This window comes from Barbus barbus (assembly GCF_936440315.1).
Source record: "Barbus barbus genome assembly, chromosome: 4".
In the NCBI taxonomy this organism is placed as follows: domain Eukaryota; kingdom Metazoa; phylum Chordata; class Actinopteri; order Cypriniformes; family Cyprinidae; genus Barbus; species Barbus barbus.
This window is the reverse complement of record NC_136732.1, coordinates 23,468,925-23,492,916: the sequence shown is the minus strand read 5'-3', so window position 1 is coordinate 23,492,916 and position 23,992 is coordinate 23,468,925. Positions and strand designations below refer to the sequence as shown.

Sequence of the window (23,992 nt, the reverse complement as noted above, 5' to 3'; positions counted from 1 at the left end):
TGATGCATAAATCTCAATTTCAGAAAATTGATCCCCATAAGTTATGACAGGTTTTGTGGTCCAGGGTCACAATTTAGTTAATATGAAATTAAGTGTCTGAAAACATTCCGTTTTTGAAATTACATTCATTTTGCACCTTTAGTCTTTTATAGTAGCTATATTATTTATTATTTCCATAATAAGTAGGCCTACACTTATTTCTGTAAGAAATATGCTGAAGTATACTTCTTTTTCACAAGGGTTGACCTTACAAAAATGTCCATAGTAACCATCAAAATATGGCATGACAAAATATGGTTATGAAAAAATAAATAATTTAAATGAAAAATAAATAAATCAATAAAATCAACAAAAATCCCATTCATCTCAGTTGTGAAGTATGCTACAATCGTGGCTTCATTGGCACTTAGTTCGTGAAACATCTGCAGTTTTGTTAATCACTCATTAAAGGCCCTACAGAAATGTCAGCTTAAAACATTTATATGAATTTATTTTATTTTTTTTAAATAATATGCTGCTTTAAAAAACAACTACAAAAAAACCCATTTACAATATTTACTCATTAGAATTACTATATATAGCCTACATATATCTATATGTGTGTGTGTGTGTGTGTATTGTTGTTGTTATTATTATTATTATTATTATTATTATATTGTTACCATATTTTCTACTTTGGTACTTAGGTAATGTTTACGTTTTCTAGGGTGCAATTACTTTAGCAGTAAACCTATATTTATTGTCACAAAAGTCTGTGCATGAAAGTTACAGTGATGTTGTTGTCTCCTGTTCATAAAACGCTAAATGCATTCTGTTGATTACTAAAAACTTGATGTCTTGATTTTTTATAAAGTTTAAAAAAAAATGTCGCGTGTGTGTTACACGTTAAGTACGCAAATAAAAATTGTAAATAACATAAACGACGAACTATCCGTTCATTTTTATCAGTTCACGAGCTCCGCACTTTTATTGTGAAACACACCCTCTCCTTCCAGCCATTTTGAAAAGCTTTCTCTCCAACTCCGGCTTCATGTTGCTCCAAAAAGCCAGTGATTGTTAGTAAACACACAGTTTGTCGAAAAGGTGCTGCTCACGAAGTGAAGATACTTAGTGAATAGTGTAACTTTTGAATGTAACACTGTTGTAGCAAGTTTTCCCGCCCTCTGTGTTCTCGGTCGCTCGTGTTATTTTCATAGGGGGTCAGTAGTTTGGACATAACTGTGGTCAGTCAACCTCTAACTGCACTTGCAAGGTCGTCCCATGTCTTGACAGATCAGGGCTGACTGAACTATATCTCTCTGTACCATAGGTAAGGTTTCATGACTGTTATTGCTTTATGATACCACCCTAAACAATCAGCAGACACTGTTAAACACATGTTCTCTACCATAAGTGGAGACCTGCTTACTGTGTTTTAAGATTGAAAAGTGATGTACAGCATGGACCTGTTTCAGGATGCACTATGTGGCGAGTGGTTCCCTGTCCTTGGGTTCCCTGGGCCTGCTCCGTCTCTTTGGGGCATCCTGGTCCTGGAGCCTGGCAGCAGGTTTGGGTGTTTACTTAGGAACAGGAGGCTGGCGGTACCTGTATGTGGTGGTTCGTACGGCTAAAAGGGACATCAAGTGAGTAACTGATATTTTGGATGTCACATCAAATACAAATTGGTTGCCTGGCCTAAGCTGGTTGCTTGGTTTTATCTGGTCGTCCAGCGTGGTCAGAAATGGTTTGCAGGCTGGTTTTTAGAGGGGTTTTATCCGCTTCTTTAGCTGGTCAGGCTGGAAGACCGCTATCAGCATTAATCAGCTTGGCCAGGCTAGCAGACCAGCTTAAACCATCAAAGACCAGACAACTAGCATATGCTGGTTTAGCTGGGTCATTCCGTGTCAAATCAACCAAATTTCGGAAACTTCAGTGGCTCAAATTTTTTATTTTGCTAATATTTTTTCTGAAGAAAGATAAACATGTTTAGTGATGAAAGCCAAAATATTAAATGTCATGGATGAATATTTCTTGAGTAATCCGCTTTTTTTGTAGAGGGGGGTAAAAATGATTTCAGAAAGATGGTCCCACCTGTAATTTGGCTCTGAATGTCAGGTGAAAATTGCCATTTTGACCCCCCTCTACAAAAAAAGCAGATTATCAGAAAAAAATATAAGAAAAAAAAAATTTGAGCTGGGGACCTCTGGTTTATTTGACACGGAATGACCCAGCTGTTTTGTTTGTTTGTTTTAAGCAGTTTTTTTTAAGGTCGGCATGAAATGGAAATGTACCCCATCTATTTTCTGAATGCATTGTGATCAATTCATCTGTGCGTGATTTATTTATTTATTTTTTTGCCCATGTAATGAACATAATTTCTTCATCTTCCGATGAAATGAGAGTCTTCTCTCTGGAGACTCGTCCAGGACTTCTCCAATAATGTGTCCACTTAAACTCCACCCCTTACTTACAATCAACAGCAATTCAAAACTGCCTCCATCAAATCAGAAATCGATTAATTAAAAAAAATCCCTGCCTTTGATTTTTTTGATTTTCGATAACCCATTTTACTTGGATGTATGTCACAATACAGAAGAAAATATATGTTGGTAGACTTGCTACTTTTATTTCATTCCAACTTGAAGGAAACATTTAAAAAAAAGAATGCTATCATAGTTTACTCATCATCTACCAAACCTTTTTTTTTTCTCCATGAAACCTTTAAATTAAACATCAGCATGCAACCAAAATTGACCCTATTAATTTTTTTTAATGCATGTCACTGGTCTTGTTGTAAACAGTTCATTCATGTATTTTTTTAATGTGTAACATCAATGCATAGTAACTTTCTCTTCCTGTCGCAATGTCTGTTTTGTGCCAACTTTAAGTGGTTGGCAAATCAGTGCAAATATGGTTATGAAACCAAAGAACTGCTGTCAATGTGTGTTGACATTAACATAATCCTGTTGAACCTGTTGTGAAATAAGCATGGGGAAATCTTTCATCCTCACACAAAATTCTCAGTCGTGTGGATTCCTATTGAAATGACTGGATTTCGGCTGCCAAACATTTTCCAAAGAGCATTAAATGTGACAGAACCTTAAATGACATTTATTAATGGTGACTTTAGATGAGATCTATGAAATATGTGAATATTATACAAGTGTATAGCAACTATAAATGACTAAAGGCCCTCTGAATCAATGGAGGTCAGGCAGGAGAACAACATCTCCAAGTCACTAGCAACATAAATACACTGTGTCGAATAGCTGAGCTGCCACAAATATATCCGCACCTGTACGATCGCTCGCGGAGAGACTTTAAAGATTCAGAGAAAGCATTTAATTCCTGGAAAGAAATTGCAACGAAGCTTGGAGTCGACGACCTGGAGTTATGCAAAAAGCGACGTAGAGAAACATCAGATTTAAGTTTTCCAAAGTCTCCTATAAGATTCCTATAATCCTAGGCTAAAATCGGTTGTCTAGATCGCTGGTTTGACATGTTCACCGACAGCCGATTAATGGCCGTTGCGATCAATTTTTTCCTCCGATTAAATTCTGGCAGTGTCAGAAGATTTCAGACACTTTCCTGCAGTGTGACATCTCCTACGACGACCGTCAAACCAAGAACCAATAGGAGCACTGAACTTGATGACGCAATTAGCGCGACAACTTCAAACCATTCATTATTTGTAAAAACAATATATGTACAACGTAAAATTTACTTAAAGTTTATTTATTAAGGGGCAGGATGTTTAAACTCGAATAACAAAATTACCTCAAGTTCGCTCTGTAGAACTGGAAGTCCATAAAGTACTCTTTTGCCCAGCCATGACTTGCTCCGCACACGTCGTCTTTTTCATTTTTTTTAACATCAAGGCATGTAATTAATAAAACTAACGCTACACGTTGCTGTTGTTTGCTAGCTACCATTATAGCGAGAGAACGCGGGTCACGTATTGATGACGTAAAACTCCGGACAAGTCTTCTTGAGTACGTCCGTTTTTGTCGCGTCTTGACTGTCGTACAGTCTGACATTAAGACAACTGAGATCCTACAGTCTGACATGGGGATCATGTTCGTACAGTGTGACAAGCAACAATCGCAAAAGACTATTAAAAATCGCACAGTGTGAGCCCGGCTTATGAGCCATTCACACTTAAAAGACTGATTATGGAAATGGAATGGTTATTTTGTATTGCAAACATGATACTTGACTCTGAACTGCTGCTAATCATTATTCTTTTGTCTATAATATTCTGACCATTGAAACCTGTCTTACACCTAGATACACCATTATTGCATCATTGTTGTGTTTAGGGCATACGCGAGAGCGTCGCGACACATGTTTGCATTAATCTACACCCCGCCTCCAGCAGCGCGGGGGTGTTAAAATGTTCGAAAACAGTATACCCTCGCTCAGCCTTTTTGAACTTCTTTTTGTCCCCAAATGAAGAACAAAAACGAACTTCGTTTGAAGTATATCGGGGCCTTAATGCTTCACTGTATTGTTCTCAGCAGGCTTGAATAACCGATTTCTCCTCCTCTTGTCTATCAGCGGCCTTTACGTGCTGTTGAGGGTTAAACTGGCACTATGGCATCATATTCGAAACAGAAACACCATACCCTCCATCTTTGCACAAACCTTGGCTCGGCACCCAGACAAGCCTGCGCTTGTGTATGAAGCCACTGGGGAAACGTGGACTTTCTCCCAGTTAGATCAGATCTCCAATGCTGTGGCCCACTGGGCACTGAGCCAGGGCTGGACCTCAGGGGATGTGGTGGCGCTATTCATGGAGAGCCGGCCGCTCCAAGTGGCTCTCTGGCTGGGCCTGGCCAAAATAGGCGTAGAAGCCGCGCTCATCAACTTTAACCTTCGACGGGATTCGCTCCTGCACTGCGTGGGGGTGTCAGCATCCCGAGCGCTGGTTTTTGGAGCAGAGCTAGCAGACGGTGAGCCTACGACCTTCTTTCTAACTTTTACCTGGATTATGCAGCTAATTAATTGCATGTTCCTCCCTGTGTGTATGTAGCTGTGTCTGAAGTGAGCTCCTCTTTGAGTGAGAGTATGGTGCGGTTCAGCACGGGAGACCTCAGACCAGACCAGATGGCTGCTCTGAAATGTCACCCCCTTGATTCCATTCTGGCATCTGCCCCTCGAAACCCACCACCCTGTACAGTGTCCAAGGGCTTCAACGGTGAGTTTTACAGCATTATGAGGTTTTAGCTGTAGAGCAGAGTTTTTGAGCACGTGGGTCATGAGTCGGCTACGGCTTGTGGAGGAGTCTGGATAGATTTTAGGGAAAAAGATGTTCAATTTATTAAAAGGGTCATGAATTGATAAATCAATTTTTCTCAAAAACATATCACAAGTAACTCAAAACTTCCTTGTTAGTCCAAAAACTGCTTTTATTGAAACCAAGCTGACTCATGTTCTACTACCAGGAGGTAATTTTGTAGTAGAGATGAATACATTAGCACAAGACTGCCTGCACAGACACAGATCAAGGCATCTTTCTCTCTTGCACATGTTTGGATCACAACATGATCATTTGGAATAAATTTAGATTTAGATATAGATTTTCCAAATGTTGTGTAGTTTTAAGGTATGGAAGAACATTGCCTTTGCATGCCTTGAACACAAGCTTTGCAAACACAAATTTGTAATGGTTTTACTGGTTATAATGGGACTTGTATTGGTATTAATGGAAACTGTAATGGACCCTGTTGGTCTCTACTGGTAATTGGTCACCTTCTATTGGTGGCTTGTTAAAATCAATAAATCCTAATGGAATATGTCCCAAAACTCACTATAGAAAACCATTTTTTTATGCTTTTAATGGTTAAAAGTTGATGGTTTGTAATGGTATTTGTGATTCATTTGTATTAGAATTTTCAGTGATGGTTTCGTAAGTGAACATGCAGAGAGAATATTAGATGCTTTGGTGGTGGTGAAATTATTACCGACATTAAAACACGTTATTAACCTCAACACCCAAAAAAGTTTCACAGGATTATGAATGTAGCCTACCTGAAAGTAACGCATGGGCTTCGGTTTCATCTTTTTTTTTCTTTTCTTGGCACCGGATTGCTGATGTCTTTTCACGAGCGTAGTTGTCCATCAGTTATGATCATTTGCATTCAGCCGCAAACATGAGGTACGAGCGATCGCGGGCATGGCACATCACGTTGTGTTTATTTATTTAATTTTTTTGAGCAACTGGGAGTTGGTGCCCTACGCAAAATGTGTACTCTGCGTATAGGGAGCGGCGGTACTGTGTCAATGCTGTTAAAATTATCATTATAATTTCAGTTATCATTGAAACCTTCTGCAAAATGAATCTCATATTTACATTACATTGTGGTCAAAAACAGGGTAAGCAGGTTTTCAATTATGACTGCTTTTGGTGTACCAATATTATAAGTGGATCTCAGAGAATATTATAAATTAATTTTTTAGCTACAGAAGGACAGATAAACTGTAATTTTTTTTTCTGTTGCATGTAAACCCACATCTTTTTATCCTAAAAGGACACCAAGTTATTCCACTTAAAAAAAAAAAGTGGCATGCACAATATAAATGAGTTTGACATTCTTGCTGTAGAGGTTCATTCAGAGAGGAATCAAATGAACCGTCTGATGAATGGATCAGGTGGCAATATTAGCGTCTTTATGTGCACATTAGTTTGACTATCAGCGCACTGGAGTGTTACATTTATTTCATGTCTTGTGCTTTTACAATCTCTGCTGCTGCAGTTTTGTAGCAAAATTTCTATTGCGGGCCATTATTAAAGTTTTTATGGATGTAAGTTAGAAACTTCTAGACAGTTAGTTTAAAGCCGTTGTGGTGGACAGACGGTATTAGAAACATGTATAAACATTGTCTGCTCATCCTGGTGGTTAGTTGTGTTTATTGTTGGTTATTAGTATGTAAAGTATATTTTTGATGTCCTCCCTTCCAACAAGAAAGTATTCCTCCAAGACTGCATTTGCCCTCTATTCATCACAAAATATGGTGGATTACCTATTACACAAGTCGTTACAAGACCACTTCAGAATGTGCTACTGGCAGTGGAATTGTTTTCTTTGCATAATAGCCCTCAATCAGTCACAAGTTTGAGAAGCATATTAATTCGATTTTTAAATTGCAAGTCACAGAGATCTATTACCTCAAATAAATGCAATAAGTGGTCCTCAATTCTGTCAAGAGCTCTGTTGATGATACTAGAAAACAATCTAATTGAAGACAAGTGTCTGCGTGAGAAAGGCAAGAGTCAGACAAAAAATACAGAGAAATAAATATTTGAATGTCAGAATATAATAATTTGGAATGTTTCAGAATTTAAAAATCTCAGAATAGAATAATTTGGAATGTTTTAGAATTTAAAAATCTTAGAATAGCATAAATGTTCAGCATAGCGAGTGCAAAATTCAACATCAATATGTGCACTAGGTATGTTACAATACCAAACTTTCAGTTGTTGATAGTAATAGCAGTGAAATTTCACGATTGTCAATACAATTTTTGATACTACAGCAAAAGATAATGTGCTGTTGCTTTTATAATAATAAGTGAATTAGAAGTAAATTAGGTAATAAGTCAATGTTATTATAAATGTCAATGTGTTATTTAACCAGACTGCTATTAGTTAAGACATGTTGACATATTTAATTCTGTGATTTAAAAAGATGGAACTTACTGAATTAAGCAAATATATTATGAAAACTTTCATAGTTAATAATTTCAAATTGTGTGTATTATGTAAACATAATAAGCTGTACATCCTGCACACTAGACAATTAACAGTAAACTAGTAGTCTAAGCATTACCCAGGTCTCATCACTCTTTTATTTACATTACATCTGCATTTATTAATTTGAATCAATTTTTTCCCCCTTTCTGTCACAGATCGTTTGTTCTATATCTACACTTCTGGCACCACAGGACTCCCTAAAGCTGCTATAGTGGTGCACAGTCGGTAACCTGCTCACAGCCATATCACATTCATAAATCTCAGAGAGAAATACTTTTAGGCCCATTTTTGAAATGAGTTTTCATAAATTGCTTCTATTTCCTAGGTATTACAGGATTGCTGCTTTCGGGTACCATTCTTTTGGGATGCGGCCAGATGATATCATCTATGATTGTTTACCCCTCTACCATTCAGCAGGTATATTGTTCATATGACAGACTTGCTGCTTCTGATCAGCTGCTGACATTATAGGCTCCTTGTCTTTTGATGATATGTCATAAGCTGTTAGAAGTTGTTAGTTTCAAACATTCTATTGTAGATTTTACAAACAGCTCAATGAATTCTGTGCGTCTGTTGAATTTACTCTTTTACAGGTAATATTATGGGGGTGGGCCAGTGTCTGATTCAGGGTATAACTGTGGTGGTCAAGAAGAAGTTCTCTGCAAGTCGCTTCTGGGAAGACTGTATCAAACATAACTGCACTGTAAGTCACTTTTATTAGGGTTATTAATGACAAATAAGAATGCCCAAGATTATGAATATGATCGTTTTAAACAGTTTGGAACATTTTCACTAGTTACATATAGTTTTTGAAAAACCTTTTTACCATTTCCTACAAAGATTGGAGAAATGAGACATTCATATTTTCTTTCCATTTAAAGGGGTCGTATGATGCTATTTTAAAGATCATTATTTTGTGTAGTTGGTGTAACAAACACTTTTTCACACAGGGCCATGTGGGTTTGGATTTTGTTTTCCCTTCATAAAAAAAAACTTTATTTAAAAACTGCATGTTGTGTTTACTTGTTATCTTTGATTAATATTTAAATTTGTTTGATGATCTGAAACATTAAGGGGTGACAAACATGCAATAAAATACAAAATCAGGAAGGGGGCCAACACTTTTTCACACCACTGTATTTTTCAAATACTATTGTAGTTCCTTTATGCCCTGCCTCTCTCAAACGTGTCGACAATGCCCCTACGCTTTATGCCCCTCCTTCCGACAAGCACAGTCTGCTCAGATTGACCAGCTGACATGGTGCATTGTGATTGGCCGAACACCACAAGCACACATCGGAAATGTAACGCCTTTCACTATAATCGCGTGCTTCAACTTTCAAAGTAATAAAGACAGCTAATAATGTCCTTAGTTTTACCATCAGTTCAAGCCCGAGAGGGGAACAGAGTCGTGTGACAGACACAGTGATCATACTCGCATGTATTTGCATACAAGCCGTGGTTAAGACAGCTGGCTCTCCTGTGATGTGACCCTCTCTCTCTCTCTCACACACACACACACACACAAAATGCATTACTCTACACTGCGCAAAATTCCGCATTTGAACAGTCAATAGCACATACTTAAACTAATAACAAAACATACTTACAGTCGCTGATTCAGAAGTGCCAGATTGTCATAGCAAAGTCGGAATTGACCCTTTTTTTTTTTTTTTTTTTTAGAAATAGCCTTTGTGCATAGCCAGCCTTATACTCTACTAGGTTCACGAAACTGTCGTCCATAAAATGCGTTGCACAAATTCGAACATTTGGGTTGTGCTGTTCTCTAAATAATCTTAACCTATGATTCCTAATTGCATCTACTTTTGGAAGCCCAAATAATGTGCTTTTGCTTTCGCATAAAGATTTTGCTTTCATCAACACTACTGCGGTTACTGAAACCATGCCTTCTTTCTTTGCGTGAACATTTGGGCGGCATTAAGCAAATATTTCCACATCGCAAAAAATCCTTTTGTGGGAGACTTTGAGCTTTGTCAAATTGTATACATGCACAAACAGCTACATAACACACTAAAGAAAAGTAAAACAAGAAATCGCATCATATGATCCCTTTAACCCTCTGATGGTTTAGATCTCTGTACCCTATGGTTTTTTTTGGGGTCTCCAGAGACCCCAGACAATAACATTGAATTTTGTAACAAGATAATAGTTTTTTTTTTTTTTACAAATGTAATTTTACTCTGTTTGTTAATGTTTTTACTCAACATTTGTGCAGTTTTTGGAGGATTTATGATATCTTTTAAATTTCTATAAATAAATAAATATTTATTTAAATGACAAATTTACAAAAAAACAGCATTTTATGTAAAATTCACTTTATAAAAGGCCCAGATTTCTAACTTTCATTTATGGGGATAACATGGATCATTTTAAATGATTTAATGTATCATTTATACCCATTTTTTGGAAAATGCAGTTTTAAAATAAAAAAATATAACTTTAACCACTAGATGGCCATAGAGCTCCACTATATGCTATTTGCTATTTGAGAGACCTGAAAGATATCTTTTCACAAGTTGGATTCAGTTGGATTCATATCTAAATATTATAAAATCACAATTATAACAAAAATAAAATATTTTTTGTCAAAGTTTAGTATTTTTTGTACTGAAAAACCCCCAGTTTTTCAATAATGTTACATTATGATTAGAATCAAACCTGAACAAAATGTTACAAAGAGAAATGTTGGAGTCTTAAGATTTTATCATTTATTTCAATTATCTATTTTTAATATAATTCTACAATTTTAATCAATATTTCACTTACTAACTGTGTGTTCATCTTCAAAAATGAACAGAAATGAACAGTTATATTACATATGAACACATGAACTGAACAGCAATAACAAGTGAGCAAATAAAGCAGTAAAAAGATCAAATTTAGTAAAAGAAATCAAACAACGAGGAACAAAAAGTGTGTGTGTGTGTGTGTGTGTGTGTGTGAGAGAGAGTGTGTGAGTACACATTGTCGGTGTCAGTGTCACCACTTTATATTTGTGTTGGTTCTGCATTTTGGATGATTTTATTTGACAAATTATAGCCTTACAAGTGTGTGTGTGTGTGTGTGTGTGTGTGTGTGTGTGTGTGTGTGTGTGTGTGTGTGTGTGTGTGTGTGTGTGTGTGTGTGTGAGTGTGCACATTTTCAATGTGTCAGTGTCACCAATTTATTTTTGTGGTGGTACTGCATTTTGGATGATTTTATTTTACAAATGATAAGAGAACAGTTTTTATAGTCTCAAAAATGTGTTCCTCTATGTGTGTGTGTGTGTGTTGTGAGCAATATAATTTAGCATTGTGGATGTTTTTTGCATTGGTGGAAGTGTGCCACTTTATTTGTGCCATTTCTGTCGAAAGCCACGAGTGTCACAAATTTTGTCACGCTAACATAAAAACAGATATCATTCCAATTTATTTATTTTTTTGTAGATCTAGAAAGTGTTGAGAGCCGTAGAAGGTTTCATACCATTTGGACAAAGGGAACATTTTTAAAAAATTGAGCAAAAGTCATTTGGGGTCAAAAAGACCCTGTAAACCATCAGAGAGTTAAATACATCTGAGTGTACACGCCTTTTTCGAAGCAAGTTTTAAATTGTATTTTTCACAGTGAAACTGATCTGAATTAAAAAAAAAAAAATTATTGGGTTTATACCATTTGATGCTGACCTAACCTAAAATAAAATGGTATTTATATGATATTTTTAAAAGACGTGCTAACTTTGAGGGTCACCAAGGCCCAATCCCATTTCTACCCCTTAGCCCTTTAGTGTATCGATTCTCTTTTGGTTGGAGGGGAAGGGGTAAGGGGACGGGCCAGATAGCCCTTCAAACTAAGATTTTTCGGGACCACACTGCAAATGAAGGGGTATGAATTATCTCAGCATAAACCGGCAACATGGCTGCCCGAGCGAACAAAAAGACGCATAAATGGAAGCACTATTGACATTAATAAAGATTTTAATGAAAAGTAATAATTTGTTTTATGTTATATTCAATCATGTTCAAATTACGGTCATGTTATTCAAAGAAATGTTTGCAAAAAAATCGCTAAGGTTTGCTAACGTTAAACCAGTAACATTACTGACTGCACAACAGTGCCACGACATATTTTCATGTCTGATTAGGGCGATAACCATCATAGACATTGAGGGGGGTCTAGTCCCCCCAATAATTAGAAATCGCTAAACCCTTTTCTCAAATATTGCCAATTCGAGAGAGAGAGAGAGAGAGAGAGAGAGAAGCGCGTCTGTGCATCTCTCTTTACAATGAGTGAGTTTACTTCAAAAACAGTGATTGTATCCTCTTGTTGCTGTAAAATGTAATGTATCGATTCAGTATTTAAACTGTTATTAATAAAAGTCGTGGGGCAGCGTTGACAAGTTTCTTTGCTCCTGGATGTGTGAGCTGCGCGATCTCCTGTTGTGTGTGTGTCAGTAAGCAGTGCATTATGCACACCAGTATAGTTGTGTTTATTGTAGGAGCTAGACGACGTATGATGACGTGTAACATTATAGTAGTGGTGTCCCAATTCTTGGGGGAATATTTTCACCCCTACCCCTTGACACTCTGTTTTAAGGGATAAGGGGAAGGGGTAGGTGGAGGGGGAAGGGTAGGGGGAAAGGGTATTAAATAGAATTGGGATTCGGCCCAAGGGTGCTCCATTTGAAACCAGTTTTGTTTGTATGGTTATCTTGTCACATGATGACAGAATCGCTTCCTGCATGTTGGTTATTTATGCATCAATCAGATACTTTTATCCAAAAACTAATCTGTCAAGGAGCTGACAATATTCATAACATTCAATGCCAGGTTTATTTGACAACTCGATTAGGAAGCCAGTTGTAGTAGAGGAGAATTTGTGTGTGTGTGTGTGTATACAGGTTTATATATCCTGGTGGGGACTTAAACATGAATACACACAGACTCATGGGGACTCATATCACGGTGGGAACTTAAATTGAGTTCACCATGGGTACAAGAGCTTATAAATCAAACAGAATGAGTTTTTTTTGAGAAAGTAAAAATGCAGAAAGTTTCCTGTGAGGGGTAGGTTTAGGTGTAGGACGATAGAAAATATGGTTTGTACAGTATAAAAACCATTATGCCTGTGGAGATTCCCTACAAGGATAGCTGACCAGACTCTGTGTGTGTGTGTGTGTGTGTGTGTGTGTGTGTGTGTGTGTGTGTGTGTGTGTGTGTGTGTGTGTGTGAGCGTGTGAGCGTGTGTGTGTGTGTGTTAAGTGCATTGGTTTAAGGTTGGAGTGGTTAAGGCAGTGGTCTCAAACTCAATTCCTGGAGGGCCGCAGCTCTGCAGAATTTAGCTCTGCCAGCTCCAAATCGCACCTTCTTGGAAGTTTCTAGTGATCCTGAAGACCTTGATTATCTGGATCAGGTGTGTTTAATTAGGGCTGGAGCTAAACTGTGCAAAGCTGTGGCCCTCCAGGAATTGACTTTGAGACCAATGGGTTAAAGGCTTGTGGAAGAGATGTGTCTTCAACTGCTTGGTAGCTTATTCCACCAGAGAGGGTGAAGGTTGTGGAAACTGAGATTTTGATTCATTGTGAAGGAACATCAAGGTGTTGCTCATTTAGTGAGCTGGAGGGAGGGATATATGAACCTGACATTGATTTTATATAATACCCTCAAAAACATCAAAATGTATTGTAATATAGAATAGAAAACAAGTCATTGTTTGAAAGAATTGCATTTTTAATGTTCTTTTTTTTATAATGTTGTTTTAACATATATGTGTTTACACAACCACACTATGATTATAAAAATCCACCAGTGGTATTTTTTTAATCTCTATAAATAATATCCCCGTTTTCAAATCAAGTCATTCTCTGATTCTTGGATGTGTGATGTCACACAGACCCAGGCCGCTCCCACGATAGTTGATTGATAAGGCCGTCTTACCTTAGACCCGCCCTGAGTGAGCTATCCGCCATTGTTTAGATGCCGGAGCAGGAGTAGACCAGAATGTCTCCAAAGCGATTGAGGTGTTCTATTGTTGGATGTAATAATGAACATAGCAGTCGTCGTTTACTCCTGACATCTGAGCCGCTGAAGATGCAGAGGATTACGTTTGTTTTTGAAGGGAATGTGCCCTCGATCTGTGTAAATGCGTTTGTTCGTGCAAATCATTTGTGATCCAGCTTCACCTCCAGAAGAAGTGAGTATAAGAAGGGTTTTTTTGTGCATCTTTGCAAATTGCTTTTCTTAATAATCTGCTAGTTGGCAAGTTTCACAGCTAAAGTAAACAGTCTCATGAGAACGGCTTGTCACCCCACAGAAGAGAGGGGCGGGGTCAGCAGAGCTCATGAACATTTAAAGCAACATGGACTAAAACGGGTTGACAGGGTAAAAGGGTGTCTTTACACTACCATTATGAAATTTTAACCAAAGTATGTTATAGACTTTTCGTTAAGACCCTAAAGAACCATAGCAACTTGTGGAAAATAGGCATCCGATGACCCCTTTAATGATTACTTGTTACTGAATAAGTATTGAGTAATAAAGAAACAAAAAGGTCATATAAGTATGGATAGTTCGTACTCTTACGACATTTTTTTTCTCCTTTTCTTGCAGGTTGTGCAGTACATAGGTGAGATTTGCCGTTACTTGCTGTCTCAACCTGTGCGCCCCACTGAGCGACAGCACCGTGTGCGTTTAGCCGTGGGAAATGGGCTGCGGCCGAGCGTGTGGGAGGCTTTTATGGAGCGTTTCAGAATTAAACAGATCGGCGAGTTCTATGGAGCCACCGAGTGCAACTGCAGCATTGCCAATATGGATGGCAAGGTCAAGTATCAGTGTTGTAAAGGAAACGGGTCAATTTAGCTCAAAGGGAATCATTTATGAATTTATTGTAAATTTGGACAGAATCACTGTTTTACGGCTGATCACCGAGTCGTCATGCGATTCATTGAACGAGTCATATAACATAAATTCTGCAATGGCTATTAATATCCTAAGTATAGTGAAAACACTATTTATTAGCACAGTAACAAGATCGGCAGTTTAAGACATTAACTTGTAAACACAAGATACTTCTCTTTTCAATATAAATAAGACTATTGGATAAATCATTTAAATGCGGGAGTGAGTCCCGTAAATTATCGTTCCATGTGTGTACGGAATAGCAGTAAAAGTTTAGCTGTTTATGTGCCATTTTTTGACTAAAGACTCTTTTTGTCCATCGATTTGAACTAAACTACCGCTGATAGACGTACAGCGTTGTGTTTTTGTTCGGGAGCCTGCTTTAGACAGCGCTGTCTTGCGGTGTTGCCATGTCCTCATATTTACAAGCTCTTTTAGGCATGTTGTTTGGTCTTATCTCATAAAGATAGGCACTTTATGAAGTTAATAAAGTAATCTGTTGTGGATATGAGATTTTTTTTGCTGTTATACAACAAAGCATTTGTGTGTTTTAGTGTTTTTTTTCTGCTTGTCTTTGTTTGTTGTTTTTTTCCTATGAAGATCTGGCAACACTGACACTTTACCGCAGGGCTCAAATACATCAACAACTAGTTGTTCAGTTCGGTTCCGTACACACACTGCGTAGAATCTCTGTGAATGCGATTGTCACTACCTGTATTTTTCGGGAGTTCATGGCCACATACACACTGCAGCTAAATTCGGTTGTCAGTTCACCTTTTACTCCTCAATTGCGTTCTGTACACACATAATTCACAAAAATTATTTTAATGAATATATCTTCCCGCTCATGTCCACTGCAGTCATCATAGCCTTCACATTCTTTCTGATTTGAGTGATCTTTTTCTATCTAGCTACTTAAATATGTTTAACGTGAATTCTTGCTAAATATGCAGTTATATTACGGGTCGTTGGCATGAATTGTACTGTTGCCGACCACTGCCCTACAGTGTTGTTCTGAGAACATTGAATATTTAATTATCAGTTGTAACAGGTTAATGAATGGTAAAAAACTTACTCTGAACGCTGCAGGTTGGAGCTTGTGGTTTTAACAGTCGCATTCTGCCAAACGTGTACCCCATCCGTCTGCTGAAAGTGATCGAGGAAACCATGGAACTGGTTCGGGACAAGCAGGGACTGTGTGTGCCTTGCCAACCTGGTGCGTTTACTGCCAAGTACCCTTTGATTAATGTGTTTCCCAAATATATGTTAATGAAATAGGTTTCGCATAATTTTAGATCTAATCTTTGTAATAGAAGTCTGATATATGGTGGCCTCAAAACGTATTTGGACACTTTAAAGGGGTCATGACATGAATTTTGTTTTAATCTTTTTTTATTTTAATATGTTCCTTGAGGTTTTTTGCACACAAAAAAACAAAAATAAATATGTGGAAAATGTATTATTTTCAACCCTCATTCTGACCCTCTCTCTAAAACGAACTGTTTTAAGGGGCGTGTCCTTTAAGGGTTGTCAGGAATCGGCCTCTGTTATGATTGGCTAACATCATAGCATAGGAAACCTATTTTATTTTTGACAACATGGTCAAAAATAAAATGGTCATTTCCAGACAAAGCATTATGAAATAATTTACTTATGGCTTTTGATGCAGCTGTAGTCAGATCTAGTACCGCTTCATCTTTCAACAAATGTTTCTTTGTGAACTCTCCGTGACACTGTGCCTAGTTTACAAAACGAAACACTCCGAACAATCCTCTGACACGATCCGGGGTGTCATTAGAATGAAACTATCCACTTGTTCCTTACACTGGGATCCTTCTGTTTTAATGGTACAAAGACCACTTATATGCCAAAAGATCAAGGCAAATTTGATTTCTCATATCATGACCCCTTTAAAAATGTATTACTGTCATTGTGTTGCATAAAATATCAAATTTAAAAGCCATTTAAATTCTTCCAAATGGCATTTTTTTATTTGTTTAAAAAAAACAATAAGCACACTTGTCAAGTAAAAAGGGGTATTATTTGACTGCATCAGTTTAGAACAATGTACAAAATAATCAACAGTCATTTTCCTCCCACAGATTTCTTTTGTGCTCTTATCATAGGTTTTTCTCTTCATGTATTGACTTCCACTCACAGGAGAGCCTGGGCTGTTGGTGGGGAGAATTAATCAGGAGGATCCTCTGCGTCGGTTTGATGGGTACGCTAGTCAGGATGCCACCAGGAAGAAGATCGCCTACAATGTGTTCAAGAAAAACGACTCTGCATATCTGTCAGGTGCACCTGTAACACACTGCAATGAAGTGCCAGTGTCTAGAAGTTTCTAACAATGTGAAAGTTACCTCTGTGGAAGGTGAAATGAAAAATAATAATGTAAATCTATACGTTAGTAGGATGTGACATTCTGATCATGATGATTCTCAGTATTTTATCAAACAGTATTTATAGATACCTCAAATCATGCCGAAATACAATTAGTGGCCTGCGATTGATATAAGGATATTATTGTTTTATTTTTATTAATTTACAAATGCAACCAAAATGTAACATGAACATGTAATAGATGTCTTTGAAAACGGCAAATCCTGTATGCCAACTGGTGCTTCTGCAACAAAAAAAGTGCGCTTTAGTTTTTTTTTTTAATATATAAACATCTGAATTCTAAAAAGAATATGTGTGATGCATTGATGCATCATTTGCAAACATTCTATGACTGATCCCTGAATGAAGCTCCATTTGGAAGTCCAGTTATCATCAAGCTTCAGTCTGTGCACCAAAAGCATCACAATTTTTGCCAAAATGGCTTGATACTTCCATGATATTTCCAAGAATCCATGATGTCCTTCATACAGTCAAGATTTCCACTTCTGCAACAGCAAAGCAACCCCATAAAAAGACTGGTCGATCTCCAAGTTTAATCGTGAGGATTGTGTTTTTCCACTCATAAGCTTTGACTTTTTTGCACCAGACATACCGCTGATGGGTCTGAAAAGTTCCAGTTTGTCACATCAATCCATAAAACATTCTTCCATAACTTCACAGGTCTATCCAAATTCTTTGTAGCATATTGAAATCTACTTTTTATGTTCTTCTTAGTCAAGAGATGTTGCTATTTTTCTTCAACACCCTCAAAGGTTTTCTAGTTCAACACATTTTGAACTTATGGAATTGGCTGTTTCACTATGTAGTAAACTTATTTTGTTGGTATGGTGTCTCTTAGGTGATGTTTTAGTAATGGACGAGCTTGGATACATGTACTTCCGGGATCGGAGTGGTGACACGTTTCGTTGGAAAGGTGAGAACGTGTCCACTACTGAAGTGGAGGGAACACTGAGCAGCCTGTTGGGACAAACTGATGTAGCAGTATTTGGAGTAAACGTACCAGGTGAGACACACAAAGCAACTTTTGTCCTAAAGTTCACAGGACCCATAATTCCATATGTATAGGTTAGATATCCTCATTTACTGTGTGTGTGTGTGTGTGTGTGTGTAGGTGTGGAGGGAAAGGCTGGAATGGCTGCCATTGCTGACTCAACAGGAAACTTCAACTGTAATTCTTTCCTGAAAGAGGTTCAGCAAGCTCTTCCTCCATACGCACGGCCAATATTTCTTCGCATCTCCCAATGTGTAGATACCACAGGTGAGGAAAGATCTTCAGATGCTATACGGCCTGGAAAAAAGTTTTAGAATTTTTATCATATGTTAATGTAAAAGATCTTGTGTAATATAATTTGTGTTTGTTTGTTTGCTGGTTTTTATTTTATTTGTTATACTTGTATTTTTTTTATTGTTTTTGCCATGAAAATAGCCTAATATGCTGACATGGCTTTACATAAAACTAAACGGCCTGGAATCAATAATATATTAAGTATTATGCCATATATGCACTCTACTGTAGTTTTCCAAGCAATATAAAATTAAGCAACATTGTGAATATCACAATGATTAATGTGCTTTATAGAGCTATTAAGCTTTCAAACCAAGTCATTAAGGAAACTTGTCTCACAAATTGTAAATATGAGAGCATGTAGACAGAGATGTTTGAAGCATCTCGTATTTAAACTTTCTTCAAACAGTCTGTTTCAAAGAATCAATTTCTCATCATCATTTAAAAATATTCACAGAACTCTCAGCATAACATTTCTCATTTAGTAAAATATTTTAGTAAAAAAATTTAAAGGTTTCTGTTAATAACTACAGATTACCATAGGTAATTATTAAATATCATTTTGTATTATTTTGATTATTTAAATTAGATTTCTTCTGTACTTTTTAAACAAGAATGGCCATGGTATTGGTCATGTTTAAATAAAATATATAATTACTCATTTATAAATAAACACAAAAATATTTAAAATATAAAAATTTTATTAGAGCTGTCACAATATCAGATTTTTACTACACTCCTCATTTCTAATTTTTTTTATTTAAAGTTTAGAAGTTATATTAACAAACACAAATGTAAAAAACAGTAACCAACATAGGATAACAAAATACACATATTTACACCCACACAGACAAACAAAAAAATAAAAATTGACTGACTCAATTAACAAATATATACAACATAGTTATTGAAAAATATATATATAAACATAAATGACAATATTCACAATTGTTTTATAAATCCAATACTTCAGGAATGTATATTTAAAAACAAAAATAGAAAGGGAGGTTTACAGAATACAGAAATTAAATTCCCAAGAGTCCCGAGATAGGTCCCCATGTGGCTTCAAATCTTTTCTGTGAGGAGAGCTCACCAAAATGTAACCGTTCCATTTGGATAATGTGTAGAGCATCTCATTCAGCCATCTCTGAAAACAAGGGGCTTGTGGAGATTTCCAATTGAGTAGTATAATTTTTTTGGCTGCAATCATGCCTACCATTAGAGCCTGTTGATGAGTATGGGGAAGAGCCTCAATTACATCAGAATAGCCAAAAATAGCCAGACTGCGGTCAGGTTGAATATGTGTTTTGTAAGCGCTAGAAAACAATTCGAAAATTTTAGACCAGAAAACATACAGAACAGGACAAAACCAAAATAAATCGATCACATTGAGAATATATAGAGGGAAATATTTTATTTAATCTAGTTTTGGAATAATGAAGATGATGTATAACTTTGAACTGGATTCATTTATATCTCGAATTTACCGAACAACTCTTTATTCTCAACAAGGCTTCTTCCCAGATCTCATCAGTCACTTCATCATTCAATTCAGTAGACCAGACTGCTTTAAGGTGCTTAGTGCATACAGATGCTGCAAAAGCACAAACAAAGCAAGGTACCAGTAAGGTGTCTGGTTTCAGGTTGAGAAGATTTTCAGGTTTATTTATAAACTGTGGAATATTTTTCTTTACGTAATTTCTAATTTGCAAATGACGGAAAAAGTGAGACTGTAAACTCACTTTTAAGTTGTGAAAAAGATGCTAATTGACCCTCTATATAAAGATCTCCTATACAGTATAAACCTTTTCTTCTCCATCATGAAAAAGTATCATCAATCTGAGAAGGCTCAAGCGAAGGATTACATGATATTGGTGTACTGACCAAAACGTTTGGTAATTTATAAAATGTATTAATCTGATTCAAAATCTTCAAAGAATTTCTCAACACAAAATTACTGCTTCCTAATTTACTGATAGATTTACACTCTGTAAAAAGCAAAGCTGGGAGAGAGGACTCTGGCACTGACATAGCCTCAGCACAAACCCATAATGGAGCGGTCTCAGATGTCATATCATCCAGGATGCCCCTTTGCCAAAAAGTGAGAGCCCTGGCATTTGCTGCCCAATAATAATGCTTAAAAATGGGAAGGCCAAGACCTCCACAATCAGTAGGTTTTTGCACGTGGGCTTTTGATATGCGAGGTGTTTTATAGTTCCATACAAATGAAAGAATAACTGAATCAAGTTGTTTAAAAAAGTTGCAGGTAAATAACTCATTTCTAATTTTTGACATTTAGTTTTTGTTGAATCTCAAAAATAAATGTCAAATTTAAATATATTTACAAATTTTTGAAATTATATTGAATATTATAATTAGGGCTGTCACAATATCAGATTTTCACTGCATTCCTTATTTCTGATTTTTCTGTCTTGCCATGGGCATTTAATTTGTGTTGAATCTCACAAAGAACAAAGAAATATAGATCATATTATTTAAATAAAATATATTTAAAAAATATTTTTAAATATAACGTAAATATTGTAATGTTTATTAGGGTTATGTTTAATCCGAAAAAAAAATCACCCTTTTCTAAAATATTAATATGCATGTTGCGAGATGATTTCCTACTCCTAAAGGGTTAGTTCACGCAAAAAAATTAAATTAGCCTGTGTTTTACTCTCTAGGTGTATATGTCTTTGAGACGAATCCAATCGGAGTTATATTAAAAATGGTCCTGGCTATTCCAAGCGCTATCATTGTAGTCGGCGGGTGTTTCTGTTGAACAGTCCACAAAACGTCAAATAATATAGCACATTCATCATGAAACGTGCCTCACGCGACTCCAGGGCGTGAATAAAGTCCTCCTGTAGCGAACACATGTGTTTTTATAAGAAAAATATCCATATTTCAAATGTAATAAACACTTCTCTCTCAATTATCTGTCAAAAGCGGAAATCGTTCCAGCGGATGACGTAGGACGTATGCGTCGCGTAATTAGTAACGAGCGCAGAGAGAGAACGAAACAAAACACCGGTCACGAATTAGAAGTACAAACCGAGGATTTGTTAAGAAAAATGTCAGAGGATTTCGATATAAGCCAAGAGGAGACTGGTTTCCTTTGCTAAAGTAAGGAAACTTTGCTTCCTTTGCTCCTGTAAACAAATTTGCGAGACTAGCATATCTAGGTGCGGGCTGTGCATACATCCTATGTCATCTGCCGGAACGGCTTTCGCGTACGACAGTCAGCAGAAGTGAGAGAAAAGTGTTTATTACGTTTGAAATATGGATATTTTTCTTACAAAAAAACACATGGATTCGCTACATGAGGCCTTTTCACGCTTCGGAGCCGTGTGAGGCACGTTTTATTATGGATGTGCAAGCTTTATTTGACGTCTTGTGGACTGTTCACCAGAAACACCCGCAGACTACAATGATAATGCTTGGAAGAGCCAGGACAATTTTTGGTATAGCTCCGATTGGATTCGTCTGAAAGTAAGCACACACCCGGAGCCCACTGCTCTGGGTGTGTGTTCACGGTGTGTGTGTGTGTGCGTTCACTGCTGTGTGTGTGTACGTTGGATGGGTTAAATGCAGAGCACGAATTCCGAGTATGGGTCACCATACTTGGCAGTATGTCACTTCACTTCATAATAAGAAGAAAGTCATATACACCTAGGATGCCTCGAGAGTGAGTAAATCACAGGCTTTTGGGTGAACTAACCCTTTAACTATTCACAGGAACATTTAAAATTCAGAAGACCAGATTGCAGAGGGAAGGATACGATCCACGGCTCACAACTGACCAGATCTACTTTCTGAACTCCAGAGCAGGCCGTTACGAGCTTGTGACCGAGGAGCTGCACAATGCTTTTGAAGAAGGCAGGATATCCCTTTGAGACGAAGAAGAGAAGGTAGTCTGAACTTACCTGGTCTTCTGACCTGTGACTGCACACAGTGTTACCACAATGCAACAGAACCCACTCAGATTTGTTCTGCTAGTTTTTAGACAGTTTTTGCACTTACATGTTAGTTTAAATAAACATTTTTTTGCTTTTGAACAGGTTTCTTCAATTTGGTAGCAAGCTGTCTTCACAATGACAAGCTGAATATCTGATATGCAATAGATGAGACAGTGAGAGAATTATTTTAATTTGTTATTCTGATTTGAAGGTAGCGTACAGGTGACAAAATATGTGCACTCCCAATTTAACCACTTAAAAAAAAAAAAAAAAAAAAAAAAAAACTAAAGCCAACAAGATGAAAGATGAAACTCCATTGTTTGATTTTTGACACACTAGACTTAAGCCACTGCAATACTTTTTGAGCCTGATAAGATGATAATGAGTGTTAACAGACTTGAGATTTTTACTATATAACTGTTGTTAAAATGCCTAACTCCAAAGTGACTTTTAGAAAGCTGAAAGATATAGAGTATCATTGTAAAGAGCCACAACAAAGTGCCTTAGATTTGACCTCCTCAAGCTTTACCCATGTGTGGTATGACAAGATGAAATGCCTTTCACTGACATGTGAACAAAGATGTTTTGAAAACTAAAACTGTGTAATCACATTAATTTACTGCAGACTTCTGAATGATTAAAAGAATAAATAATTTTTACTGCAGACTCCTCTTTTCTGATTCTAATGTTCTGACATAAACATTACATTTTTGTTAAATGTATGGGTCATATTTTAATAAATTGTATAATTACTAAATAAATAAAGTAATACTTATTACGGCTGTCACAATTTCAGATTTTCACTACACTCTTTTCCAATGTTATTATCCTGAGCATGACATTTAATTTTTGTAAAATGTTTAATATATTTAATAATTTTCACTACACTCCTTATTTCTGATTTTAATGTCCTTGTATTGGTTTACTTTTTCTTGAATTTCACAAAAATTGTGCATGGGTCATATTTTAAAATATATACTAATTGTAAAAAATAAATCCAAAAATATTAAAATTTAAATAATATAATTCTTATAATGGCTGTCACAAAATCACATTTTCACTACACAATTATCGTGGCCAAAAGAATTCACAATAACGATTTAATTGCAATGTCTATTCACCTTCAACTTAAATTAATCACACTCAAAATACTGATTTTTACGGAATCCAAAAAATGTCCTCACTGGCAAGCAAACTTTGTTTAGGTGTGGGTAGAGTGCCTCCCTTTCACCTGCCATCTCTGACATGATTTTGTGTGGCAGTAGCAGCTACACGTTAGCTGTGTTTCACATACTTTTTGAGTGGGTACTTTTGAATAATTACTTTGCGACCATTAAAAAAGTTCAATATAGAATTAACTTAATTTGGACTTACTACATTCGTCATATTGTCATTGTCATGTGACCTGCTAGCAGTTGTGTTGCTTCACTGCCATTCACAACTACTCTCCTGTGGCCTTATGGGATAGAAAAGTGTCTATTGGATGCACACTTCAGAATCACGCCGGACGTAGCAGGTCACCTGGGCACTTGTGTATACTTTTAAATTCGTACATACTACTCATTTCACATACTGTTTTTCACTTACTATATCATCTATCAGTATTTTTAAAATCCAAAACAAGTGAAACTAAAAGTTATTTCCATCCTAGCTTACCCATGCGCAACATGTAAAGCTGGGCGCACACTGCGATTTTCTTTTTTTTTTTTTTTTTTTT

The 23,992-nt window shown here is 36.6% G+C and overlaps 2 protein-coding genes across 3 annotated transcripts in view; both read left to right on the top strand.

The window, feature by feature from the left end:
• Nucleotides 1–23,992, top strand: part of LOC306869079 (uncharacterized protein) — a 409,393-nt gene that overhangs the window by 219,743 nt on the left and 165,658 nt on the right. The gene's annotated exons all lie outside the window — the stretch shown is intronic.
• Nucleotides 979–23,069, top strand: LOC306869081 (long-chain fatty acid transport protein 1-like). 2 transcript variants are annotated; one of them, XM_079415676.1, is made up of 14 exons: nucleotides 979–1,309; nucleotides 1,455–1,622; nucleotides 4,537–4,931; nucleotides 5,012–5,176; nucleotides 7,888–7,957; nucleotides 8,058–8,149; nucleotides 8,326–8,435; nucleotides 14,338–14,547; nucleotides 15,715–15,841; nucleotides 16,786–16,923; nucleotides 17,867–18,031; nucleotides 18,140–18,286; nucleotides 22,055–22,227; nucleotides 22,378–22,961. In XM_079415676.1, exons 2-13 carry the CDS (start codon nucleotides 1,456–1,458, stop codon nucleotides 22,210–22,212), a joined length of 1,944 nt encoding a protein of 647 aa, XP_079271802.1. In that variant the 5' UTR covers nucleotides 979–1,309; nucleotide 1,455; the 3' UTR covers nucleotides 22,213–22,227; nucleotides 22,378–22,961. The 2 variants fall into 2 exon arrangements, with proteins under 2 accessions (XP_079271802.1, XP_079271801.1); XM_079415675.1 differs by having other exon boundaries at nucleotides 998–1,309; nucleotides 22,055–23,069.

Coding starts and splice junctions, on each gene's coding strand:
- LOC306869081 (XM_079415675.1), top strand. CDS start 1,456: ATGCACTATGTGGCGAGTGGTTCCCTGTCCTTGGGTTCCCTGGGCCTG. Junction 7,958..8,057: donor GCTATAGTGGTGCACAGTCG/GTAACCTGCTCA, acceptor TCTATTTCCTAG/GTATTACAGGATTGCTGCTT. Junction 15,842..16,785: donor GTGTGTGCCTTGCCAACCTG/GTGCGTTTACTG, acceptor TTCCACTCACAG/GAGAGCCTGGGCTGTTGGTG.